The sequence below is a fragment of the Protopterus annectens genome, chromosome 8.part0 (assembly GCF_019279795.1).
Source record: "Protopterus annectens isolate FY-2018-M chromosome 8.part0, PAN1.0, whole genome shotgun sequence".
NCBI lineage: Eukaryota > Metazoa > Chordata > Ceratodontiformes > Protopteridae > Protopterus > Protopterus annectens.
This window is the reverse complement of record NC_056741.1, coordinates 594849350-594861980: the sequence shown is the minus strand read 5'-3', so window position 1 is coordinate 594861980 and position 12631 is coordinate 594849350. Positions and strand designations below refer to the sequence as shown.

The 12631-nt window shown below is 41.0% G+C and overlaps 1 protein-coding gene across 1 annotated transcript in view; it reads left to right on the top strand.

The window, feature by feature from the left end:
* The window catches only part of HUWE1 (HECT, UBA and WWE domain containing E3 ubiquitin protein ligase 1), a gene marked incomplete in the record, with an annotated part of 5008559 nt that overhangs the window by 2535350 nt on the left and 2460578 nt on the right, over positions 1-12631 (top strand). The window contains 1 exon segment of the mRNA XM_044079288.1: positions 463-599. Within this exon segment, the coding sequence (XP_043935223.1) occupies positions 463-599 (137 nt within the window).

The following is a 12631-nucleotide window of genomic DNA, read 5'->3' as shown; positions in this document are numbered from 1 at the left end:
GGTTTTTCAAGATTTCTACTAGCTGTGAGCAGTCAGCCTTGAATTATCTGACTACTTTTGATGAGAGTTCAGATAGATTTGTCTGGAGTAGCTCTGAAATTTTTGTTTTAATTGTTATGCTCCTAGTAATGTGAGTATGGGCATTTAAAATGCATATTATTTTTGTGTTTACTTGCTAGTGTAGAGGCTCTTTCTTTGCATGTTTTGTTTTTCAATATTATAAAGCTGGACATATTGTTAATCTGAGATGTGTTTTCTCTTCAGTAGTGTATTTTAGCAAATTTTCATGTTATGGAAGATTTGTCATTTTGGGCTACTAGTACTATTTCCACTTTAGTTTGTATTGAGTGCTAGTCATTGCCACAAATGTTGTCTTACAGGTCAGTGTATTAATCATGTTCTCAATTCAGAATGTTTTTCATTTTTCTCTGCTCTCCTAGCTTTTGCTTTTACTTTTACTTTTTGTTTGAGGAACTGAAACTCCCATGTGCAAGAATTGTAGAGACCAGTGAGATTCTGAATATCCTCATTAAACTTCTGGAAGTGGTACAACCATGTCTTCAAGCTGCAAAAGAACAGAAGGAGGTGCAGACTCCAAAGTAAGCAGCAAGCTCCGGTTGTAGAGAGCTGATGTGTCCTAAATGATTTGGTGAATACTTATCAATGTGTGCACTATAGGTTCAGATTGTGAAACCCATAACTGAAATGAGTTGCTGATAGTAAGTTAATCTGATAAGTAGATTGATCCAGAAATGACATTTTCTACCGAGTGCTGGATAGCATGCTGTATTAAGTGAAAAGGGCATATAGATGTTAATTTCCTTTTTTTATATATATATATATATTCACAGAAAATATTTGAAAACCTGTTCATAACTGCAATAATCTGCAAAGTTTGCCTATATTTCCCTTGATGTTCATCGTGTTTCACTGTTGCAGTCATTACACTTGGGTTATCTTGCTGGCAGGCTACCCGCAGTCGGCCTGAATTCCAAAGTCTTGGTCCAGCGTCATTTGCTGTCGCCTCTTCCCTGACGTCAGTGCACCAGGGGTATAAAAGATGCAGCCAACACCATTTTCTTGAGTCTTTATTGCCGCGCGGTGCCCGAAGCAAAAGCAGTTCGCAAGTGTCAGTCATCCAACTCCTGAGATTTTCGAAATTGAATTTTAAATCCAAAGTCTTCAATAAAGCTAAGTACCCTGTTGAGGAAACTTTTTTTCTTGCTGCAGACCGATGTCAGAAAAAGTTAACAATTGTATTTCTTGTGGGAAGCAAATACCTCATAAGGATTTTCACTCTTACTGTATTCCTTGCCTAGGCCCTGACCACGACGTTGCTAGTTGTCGGTTTTGTGCTAGATTTAACCAACACACTATTAAGCATCGGTACGATTTTGCTTTTCATTACTTTGGCCGAAGGTTTAAGTACATAATGCCATCGGAACAGCTGACTACCGGAGTTCATAAAAAGTGCAAAGAAAAAGAAAAGGACAGGCATCCGAGGACCAAAATCGACGATGAAGCCTTTTCTAGGCCAGTCGCCGGTTCTCAGTGAGGCGCTTTCGCAGCCCCTGACACCCACTACTTCAGAGCCACAGGCCGCCTCCGACTCCCACGTGGAGACAGCTAGGCCTCTGGATACTCTAGGTATTAGGCCTTCGGAAACTAATCCCTCAGATGGGTCTGGAGCCGTTGAGCAGGCATTGGCTTCTGAGGGTGTTTTCAGACCTACACAGCTTTATATCAAGCCAACTTAAGCATCAGAGATAAAGCAGCATTCTCCAGGACAGATTTCCATGCCTAAAAAACAGATGCTCAAAATGGCCGAAGACTTAATTACTTTGATCAGGGGCTCCCATCCCCCTCCTGATAAGAGACCTAGGCAAGCCACTGAATTTGATTCCTCTGATCAGGTTTCCATTTCCTTTGACTCCTCTTCAGAACAGGGATAGTCTATTCCTCCCTATGAGGATTCTGATGCTTAAGAAATCTATTCATTCAGCTTCTCCTCCTGAGGATTATTAATTTGGGGAAACCTTGCATACCATGAGGGAGCATTTCCACTGGGAGAGCCAAGATTATTCTGATTCTAAGAAAAGGCTTGGAGACTTTCTTTTACTTCCTCAGCACAGACCTCTTGCTATTCCTCTTGTTCTAGACATTGTAGATGTCTTTTCAGAGTCCGGCCTGTCTCCTAACTCTTTACCTCCTGCACCTGTTAAGCCAGACAGATACTACAGGGTGCCAGATTCTCATAAATTTCTGTATAATAAACCCTGCTGCTGACCTAGAAACTATTTCACAGGGTCCCAAAGGAGTCAAAGCTGCTACTGCAAAAAACCCTGTTCCCTCAGATAGAGATTCTAGGGCACTGGACAGATGGGGAAGGAAGTTTACCCTTCTGCTACCTTGGCTGTAAGGGCTTTAAATTGTCAGTTTCATATGCTTAAATGTCAGAAATATTTAATGTCTCTGTTAAAACAGAAAATGTTGACTAATTCTGAATGTGCTGAGAAGAAAGGAATTGCAGGATTCATTGCATGCAGCTGAACAAGTGGGCAAACATACTTTGCAATGTGGTTATGATTCACTGGAGGCCTCTTGCAGGGCTGCTGTAACAGGCTCTGTCATTAGAAGGCATGCTTGGTTAAAAGAACAGACTCTGCCTGATCATGTTAAAGCAAAATTATTGGATGCTCCATTACAGCATGATACTTTGTTTGGGGTTAAGGCAGAAGAGGTGTTGAAGAAAATGGAGGATAAAGCTAAATCTATGCAGACAGTTAAGGATTTCTTACAGGTGCAGCCACCCAGATTTAGCAGGAACTGGCCTTCTAAGAATTGGTACTTTCCCGTGTCAGACAGGCCACAAAGAGGCAGATACAGACGCCCTAGAGGCAGACAACAATCCCAGGGCTCATACAGGCCCAAACAGTGGGGTACTTCTACCTCCAAAAGCGGAGAAGACAAATCACAGCCATATAGGAAACAGTCCCAATGACTTCCCTCTGCCAATGACAAGCATTTTTCTTTTGGCAGCACCCTTAGGGGGAAAGCTAGCACTTTTATCACAAAATTGGCACATGATTACCCAGGACAAATGGGTCTTAAATATATTCTCTCAGGACTACAGGTTCCACTTTCACACCCTTCCAAAGGCAAAAGGTATGCCAGACCCTGCCACACAATGGCAGAAGCACAAAACCAAGTTTCATCCCTCATGGACATGAGGGCTATTCAGCCAGTGCCACAAGAGCAGGGACAAGGATTTTACTCAGGACTTTTCTTAGTACCAAGAAAGGACAAAGCATGGAGACCGATTCTGTACCTGTCTATTCTAAATACTTTTCTGGACGTTGTGAAATTCAAAATGTTAACTCTGCAGCAGCTTCTGCCCATGCTGGGCAAAAAGGCTTGGCTTGTAACTTTAGACCTCAGAGACATACCTGCATGTCCCAATCAGACAATCTTGCAGAAGATACCTCAGATTCATAGCTGGCTCAAAGCACTACCAATTCTTTGCACTGCCCTTTGGCTTATCTACTACTCCTAGAGTCTTCACAAAATGCCTGGCACCAATAATTGCATTTTGCAGACAAAAAGGAATTCAAATGCATCCCTACTTGGACGACTGCCTTATTCATGCAGAGGCCAAAGACATTCTTCTAAAGCATCTGGTGTTTGTAAAAAGATTACTAATTTGCCTAGGGTACACAGTAAACTAAAAGAAATCAAAACTAGTACTCTTTCAAGAGGTATTCCTGGGTGAAAGCTTAAATACAACTGCCCAGATGGCATTTCTCACACCAGACAAAGGCATCTGACTTCTTACTTCAAAAACATGGCAACAAGACCCAGTTATCTGCAAGAAAAATTCTGCAGGCTCTGAGCTACATGGCCGCCTGCATTCTGCTAATTCCATATGCAAGACTGCATATGAGGAAACTACAATGGTACCTAAAAAGTGTTTGGACTCAACATTGCCACAGCCTGGAATCATTAATTTCCCTCATTCCTTGCCTGCAACAGGAGTTTTGATGGTGGGCACAGGCCTGTCACCACAACAAGTGACAGCCATTCACTTTACCCACAGCCAGGCAAACACTAACAGATGCATCAGATTATGCCCTGGGGGGCCCACATGGGAGGAAAATGTATTCAGGGCACATGGCCCCCAAGCCAAAGGCATCTACACATCAATCAAAGAGATGCTAGCTGTACAAAATGCCCTGACAGCCTTCAAGGACCTACTTCATCCTGGACAGCTGCTGATAGACAACACCACAGTCATGTGGTACATAAGCAGGGGGGCATACATTCCTACCCCCTCTGCAGACGAGCCTTGTTTTTGTGGAACACAGATTTGACTTACCAAGTACATCTGCAAGCACAATTCCTGCCAGGAAAAACAAATGCTCTGGCAGACTAATCAGAAACCTCATGGACCCTCACGAGTGGAAACTAGATCCACAAATCTTCAGCATGATAACAAGGAAATGGGGAGGCCCAGGCATAGATTATTTTGCCTCCCCTCACAACTGCCAACTTCAGAGATTCTGCACAAGGACTTATCACAAACAAGCATGGAAAGTGGATGCCCTGTCATTCAGCTGGAACAATCTTTACAGTATATGCCTTTCCTCCACTGCCTCTCCTCCCTAAGGTACTCATAAAGGTCAGACAAGAGAAGCCACAAATGATTCTGATTGCCTCGGATTGGCCACGCCAACACTGGTACCCAATCCTAAGGAGCTTGTCCCAAGGCCCAGCCTGGACATTGCCTCAAATTCCTCATTTACTGACCCAACAAAACAATCAGATCCTGCACAGCCAACTCCTAACTCTATACCTAGCTGCATGGAGGATACTGTAACCATTTAGAATACACCTCTCTCTAAAGCGGTTATGGATGTCATTTTGGAGGCCAGGAGGCCCAGCACCAGAAAATCTTAAGCAGAAAAATGGAAGAGATTCTATGCTTGGAACCAGGCTCAAGGAGTTGACACGCTCGTTCCAAATATTCCTCAGATTTTACAATATCTAACTGAGATGCTGGACAAAGGCCTTTCCTTCTCATCAATTAAGATCCATGCCTCTTCCATTTCAGCTCATTACAATACATTCCCACATATTTTTTCATATCCATTGCTTAGGCAGTTCTTCGGGGGACAAAATCATAAGATCTACAAGAAGAGCACCAATACCTACATGGGACCTCAATTTTGTCTTGGAAAAACTTACAATGCCTCCTTTTGAGCCAACCAATACAGCTGACATAAAATTCTTATCCTGGAAAACAGCTCTGCTCCTAGCATTAACTTCAGCAAGAAGAGTCTTGAGTTACAGGCATTAATGGCTGTGGAACCTTTTGTCTTCCATCCGGACCGGGTTTCTCTAAGGACAAACCCAACATTTATGCCTAAGGTAGTGTCCAGTGTGGCTCTTAACCAAACCATTCATTTGCTTACTTTTTATCCAAACACGCAGAATAAAGGGGGAGAGACTTTTGCATTCTTTGGACATACGCAGCTATGCTTCTACTTGGACAAAACTAAAGCTTTCAGAAAGACTGAGCAACTTTTAGTGGCATATGTTGCAGGATCACAAGGAAAGGCTATCTCAAAGCAGACTATTTCAAAATGGATAGGCACTGCATTCGTTTTTGCTATTCACAACATGGTAAATCAGTGCCTAAGGGTATTAGACTTCATTCTACCAGGGCAGCAGCCACCTCAGCAACCTTCCTCAGGAGTACCAACTAAGGATATTTTGGAGGCTGCAACTTGGACTTCAGTGCACACTTTTACTAAGCACTACCACTTGCCTCTTTACTCTAAATCCAGAGCAGGCTTTGCCACTGCAGTTTGCAGGGCCTTATAGCTACTCCTAATTCTGTTTAGACCCAGCCGCCCTACCTCAGCTTTGGGATTCAACCAAAGTGTAATGACTGCAACAGTGAAACATGAACATAGTACAGTTGTGTACCTACCATAAATGTAGATGTTTGAGTGTATTCACTGTTGCAGTCCAGGTTACCCACCCACCATCCCCCTTTCTTTGCTGGGACTTAACTGTACTTCTCTATCCTGTACAACCAATGTGGTGTGTATGCTTGTAGATGAAGGTATTGTTATTTTAGTGCATGCTTTTATTAGCAATGTTTTTTAGCCTACCCTTTTGGGGGCACCTGACATCTGGGTCAAGAAAAACTGAAGAAAATTGCGTCGGCTGCATCTTTTATACCCCTGGCGCACTGAAGTCAGGGAAGAGGCGACAGCAACTGACGCCGGACCAAGACTTTGGAATTCAGGCCGACTGCGGGTAGCCTGCCAGCAGGATAACCCAAGAGTAATGACTGCAACAGTGAATACACTCGAACATCTGCATTTATGGTAGGTACACAACTGTACTTTTCTGTTAAGGCGGCTTATAATTTGGACGTGGTAGCTATATGCAATTTGGAGAATGACCCCACATTTTGAATTAATCCAAGAACAGAATCTTAAAAGATTCTCCTTTTGAAAGTACTCATTCCTGCCATAGTACATGTTGAGAAGTGGGCAGCAGGTTGATTCCAGAGGGTGGGGAAGCCCTGGAAAGCCAAATGTATAATTTCTGACTTTATCCATTTTAAATTATGAGCATTTGTTTGTAAGTCTGACATGGCTTACTTCTTTCTGTTCAGCAAAAAACATTTAAATGCCTGGGATAAATGATGCTCAAACTGATCTTGCATCATGTTAGCAGTCGTGCTGCTAGGTTACTGTGAATAAGTAGATTTTTTTTAATGACGCTTTAGTTTACTTCAGTCTCCCTTTTTGCAAGAAGTAATGCCCATTTCATCCCTGTACCTAATTATTGCTAGCTATTTGATTGCTATTACTTTCCACCACCTTCAGTTACAATGTATCCTTAAGAGTGTACTTGTCTCAACAGGAGGCTTTCCTATACTTAATAGATGAATGGACTTTTTTTAGTATTTGGAGTCTTCATTTTTTAATGTGCGTTACAGATGCATGTGTAAAACCAAGGCACAAAGGTGACAATTGCAAGCTGATGTTCGCAAAGCTTGCTTGAAGAGGGGCATTGGGGGTACATAGGGCTGAGATTCCTAAAGAAAATTTGGAGGAAAGTTATGAAAAATGACCATTTTTTCACATTTACATTCATGCAAAAATGTAGTATGATGCTTTTATCTTGCAGTTTAAGTATGCAAGCAGTGGTATTAGTGAAATATGTTGCCATTAAATATTGCAGGAAGAAATATCCAGGGAATTGTTATGGCTAGACTTGTCTAGGCCATAGGGCCGATAGCCTAGTACCAACCTATGAACTTATTAAAACATGGTGACAATGTTGAAAAGTTTTAAGATGTAAAAGTTTAGTAAAGGAGTTGTGAACATAAACAATATTTTCACATCTGCATTAATATTGTAAACTCATTGTGACTTGCAGGTAAACAATTAGTGCAATCCTCTGTTAAAAAATAAGGCACACAATTTTTGCCAAGATGCTTACCATCTAACATGCACAATTTTGGAGACTGTTTTCAAATACTAGAAAAATATATGCATAATTTGCATTGTGCAGTGTCTCAAAACATAGCCATACTTCACTGGAAGGCTATCATGTTTCCCACATTTGGATTGGGTGCAGTTTGCAGAATTACATGGATGTAATTGTTCAGCCATAGCACTAGTAAGTTTTGGCAGTTTTCTGTCTCCTAAGTCTGCAAGATGACATTATCAGATAATCCATTGATAGTAACACAAGTGTGTAAATGTGTTGCTTAACAGACTTCAGTTAAATTTTTGTCAGCTTGCATTATGTATGATATACTGCAGATCATATGAGGTGCTCTGAGTAGAGAATTTTTGAGAAAAGGTCTAGGAATGAGTTGTCCTAGCTTAGAAGATTTGAGGAAGTAAGGGGATTAATTTGCCTATTGCTGCTCAAGACTGAATGAGTTAAAAACAGTCCAAAATTTCTCATCCAGAAGTATTTTGGACTGCACTCTGCTTCCCCCTAGTATTTTTAATGTAAAACATAGTGCTGTGAGGTTGCCAGTTGAGAATGCTAGAGAACAAGCATGCGGAAGGCAAAATGCATATAAGATTTGTTTTATTTTTAAGTAGGGAAAGGGAACAGTTTATTTGAAATTACATATTTCTTAAGCTTATAGGCACTGTGTAAAGTAAGATTGAGAGGATAAATAGCATGTTTAAACTGTGCTGTTTGATTTCTTTCCACGTTTGCAGTATGCATTCTTAAGCAATCTTAACCTGGCTGAATTTCACGCAGGGCTTTGTTTTCTGTTGGATGTAGTTTTGTGCATCCTGAAGGTGAAAGCCGCAGGAGTTTGCTTGCTAAACTGCTCCATTTGAAGATTGCTCTTTGCAGTCCTCTCAAGTCAGTTCTCCCTTGGTTAAAGCTTGCAAGGACTGGTAAGGGTCACTTAGGATTTTAATGGTTGGTACACTAGATGTCCTACATATTGATCACTATTGCAGTAGCCTTGGTTGTGTGGGTTATATCCTGCCAAGGATATACTAGCCAGACAGTTTCCAAAGCTTCAGGGCAGCTTCCATATGCCAAAACTGTCACTCAGATTGACTTGAGCTAACTAAGAGAGTGGCTTGGGCACAAAACGCTTCAGAACTTTCCTGCCACAGAAGAGTATGCTCTCATGAGACTTTTGAGGATCTACAGTCTGCTTGTGCTCTCTGTTGCTGGACAGAAGTTCCCTTTGCGGACAAAACTTCTCTTTTTTTTTTTTTCCTCTTCTGGAAACTTTTTAAAAAATGTTGTGTTTTAATGGACCGTCTCAAGACTGTAACATACTTTGGAACACTCATTTTTTTCTGTTAGCTTAAAAGTAGCGTAACCTGATAACATTTTCTTTGGCGATCCATTGTAGGACTGCCATAGTGCTTGAAAGTGCTTTTTACTGTGTTTTTTTTTTTTGTATACTGGTAGTTTTACAAGCATTTGCTTCTTGCCTACCTTGGTAATGATGCACCATTTTTAGCTTGACCATTGAGCAGACTACAAGCCCCACTGTCACTCCTCCTTCCAGCCACGAAAAGAAAAAAAGTTAAGCAGACCAAGGACCACCTTTGCCACCACAGCAGGACAGCAATTTCCTTCAACCCAGGTGAGTGACTCTGCTATGGCCACTTGTACCTCAGACCACTCCTCTTTACCCGCTATCCCTCTGGTGCACCACCTACAGCTACTATGAACTAAGGGTTACCCATGTTCTCTGTGGCTGTTTCTTCCTTGCCTGCTGAGAATACTCATTCTTGTTCTTGGAAGAGGGAACTGGGAAGGTTTCGCTGTTGTGGCAGAATGTGCTGTATCCATTCTTTGGGAAGCGGTGGCTACCATTAGTAACACAATTGGCCCCGATTTTCGTGTCAGAAACAGAAAACCAAACGTTTTATGTACTCTTACTCAAATTTCTTTGAGGAGTAGTAGTTTACTGAGACTGACTCTGTGTTTTATTTAGGCTATTGACTTCTTGTCTGGTAGTTTCTGGCATAAGAAAGAGGGATGCCTCTTTTCCTGAAGAGATTCAGAATCTGAACAGGAAAATGTATTGACATTTTCAAGGCTTTGTCCTCTGATCTCTCCTCCGAGTCTGAATCAGAAATCAGTTTCCCTGAGACTGTTGCTAGAATTTCCCAGTGTTTTCTGTGAGACAACACTGAGGTTTCTCAGTCCCAGAGAAAATACTGAGAGTTGTTAAAGGTTTTTCTGTAACCTACACGCATTCCTCCTGTCCTGTCTGCTTGAGAGGATGCGTTACTTCCCGCAATTTTCCTGGCAGTCAGCCAGCTGTCCCTAAAAATGCAGATAGGATATACAGAGTTTCAGTCTTTTTAAATTTTTATACACTAGTCCAAAACCTGACCCAGCAGCTAGAGCTGAGTCTACTACTGCTTAGCACTTAAATTCCAGTCCTATTCTTTCTTATAAGCATGGGAAAAATATTGATATGTATGGGAAAAGTGTATACTTTTTCAGCTTTGATTTTTCAGAATTCTGAGTTTCCAAACTCGTATGTTAGTGTCTTTTTGTTTTGTTTTTGTTTTTTTGTTTTTTGTTTTTTTTGATGTGTTGTGAAAGTATGAGAAATTTTTTATCTACATTTTTTTTCTTGTAAAGAATAATCTTTAACTTGAATTTGTTCTATTGCACAGGTCACTCACTACTCATAGTTTATAATATATTTGACTGTCAATACCTAGTACCAGTGGCCAATAGCCATGGAATGTTTTAAAGTTTGCTGGCTGCATTCTCAGAACCTTCTAGATATAAAAAAATGAGATTTCAAATTCTGCCTTAAGTAGAGATTGTGTTTGGCACCTCTGTGGCAGAGATGATACTAAAATGTGTTGAAAGGGGTAAACTGATCCAGGTAATCTAAGATTTTTCAGCCTTCCATTTCCAAATTGTCCAAGGGATTTTCTTTCTCCTCATCCAGTTTTGACAGAAAACAGAATAAGCAGTCTCCATAGAATTCAGGTAGGCAGATGTTGAAGTGGCAAGGGGGGGTTCCAAACAATTCTCTAACTTCACAAAACCAAGGCAGTCTAACATGTCTGAGACTTTGTGACCCCCTGCCGCTCTGACCCCTTTTTTTCTTCCAGAAAGTCTTAATCTCCATTTTTCTCTTTGCAACAGGTTTTCAGACAAAATGGGTTCTGAAACTCATCCATCAGAATTACTGATGGCAGTTGGAGGGAATCCCTCATCCTGCAGATCAAAATTTTGTTTCCACCTGTTCATCAAATACTGTTCCAAGGAGTGATAGAACCATTTCCTCCTTCCCAGATGGAGAAGATGTTTATTCAGAGATCTTCTTATAGTCCCAATGAAAGAAAATGCTTGTAGACCAGTTCTGTGTATTTTTTTCCCTAAACCTGTTTGAGATGGTTCCCAAATTCAAAATTTCACTTTACAACCTGTTACCTTTAATTCCCTTATCCAAGTTTTCCAGTAACACTAGACTTAAAAGGGGCTCATCACATCTTTAGTCGTCCAGACTTTAAGGTTGTGTGTGTCTGAGTCGCATTTAGTTCTTTGCCTTACCTTTGAGAATATGCATTGCACCAGGAGTGTTCTGTGTCTCACTCCAGTTATCGCTCATCACAGACTACAGGGTATCCACATTTTTCCGTACTTAGATTCTGCAAAGACAAGCAAGTCTTTTTCAAAGTATCCGGAATCTCTCTCTCTCTCTCTTGAGTGAGAGATCTCTTTCACAAGCTGGGATTCCTCTAGAACATTCAAAAGTCTTTCTTGACTTTCTCAAGCACAGAATTGTGTTCCTGGGATGCCATCTAGACATCTTTTCTTCCTGAGAGGAAAAAAATTATCTTTATTTAGATCTATTTTGGGTCTCAAGGCAGCTGATAGTAATAATACCTCAGACAAGACACCTCTTTTATTTCTCCAAGGCTTTTGGGTTTCTAATAACATGACTGGAATGGACCCATTCCTAAGTCAAAGTATGATTAAAGTTCATGAAGTTAGTATTGTTTCAATCTTTGATGTTGGCCAGAAGCGCTGTTTACAGCACCTGCAATGTGCCCAGTAATGATGCCCTCTGCAATTTGCACGTAGTTGCATATATCAGTAACGTATTTAAGTAAGATTGTAAATTATTTTTGTAAGACACGTTGCTCCTACTAGTATTGAAACGGTCTTGGTTATCCTCCTTCAACATTAGCCCTCAGTTCTGCCTGCAAATGCTGATATTTTATGACTTTGTCTCTGTCTGTACATAAGACAAATATATTCACTGGGTGTAGCAATTTCAGTAATGAGTGCTACTTTTATCTTTTTTTCAGGGACTACTGTATCTGATTTTTATGCAATCTACTTTTTGACCTGTTGATAATGGGTGATCCCATGTGATATAAACTTAATTTTCTGTAATGCTTTGTGGCTCATGTTTCCAGTGTTTAGCTACTTCAATATTATAATTGCACGATCCCCAATGCAACAGCCTTGCACATTATTGTGCCTTTCAGTATACAATCTTCCTGCTATTAATGTATCACAACCAGCAACAAGGTGTGCGACCATTTCCAGTTCTGTTTTACTAAACCTACATTTGTCTGTTTGTCCCACACCATGGACTCTATTTTGCTTGGGGTGCAGTTTCAGGAGGGATAAAAGTGCGGGGGGGGGGGGACCAAGGCTAGATGCAAGCACATGAATGTCAAGAAATGCTTGCATGATCAACGCACCCGACTCTCTTAACCTTCTTTGGTCTCTGGGATCTCTTCAAGTGGTTACAAGACAATACCACACGTTTTACATGTGTGGTATTGCCTGTAACCACACATGTTGTACATTAACAAACAAGGGGAAACCAGATGGAACTGCAGTGCAGATTAGTAATGTTAGTTTGGAATTTAGTTTGAGAGCACTGTCTCACTCTACAGATGATATAAATTTTGTCTAAGCAAAATTGTGTGGCAGACAAGCTGAGCAGGACTGGGGCAGACCATCTTGAATATAAACTAGATCAGGAGTCTTCCCAAGATTTGATTCATCTGTGGAGAGTTCTCAAGTAGACCTCTCTGCCTCCACTCTGAAAAATCAACTGGCAAAATTCTGT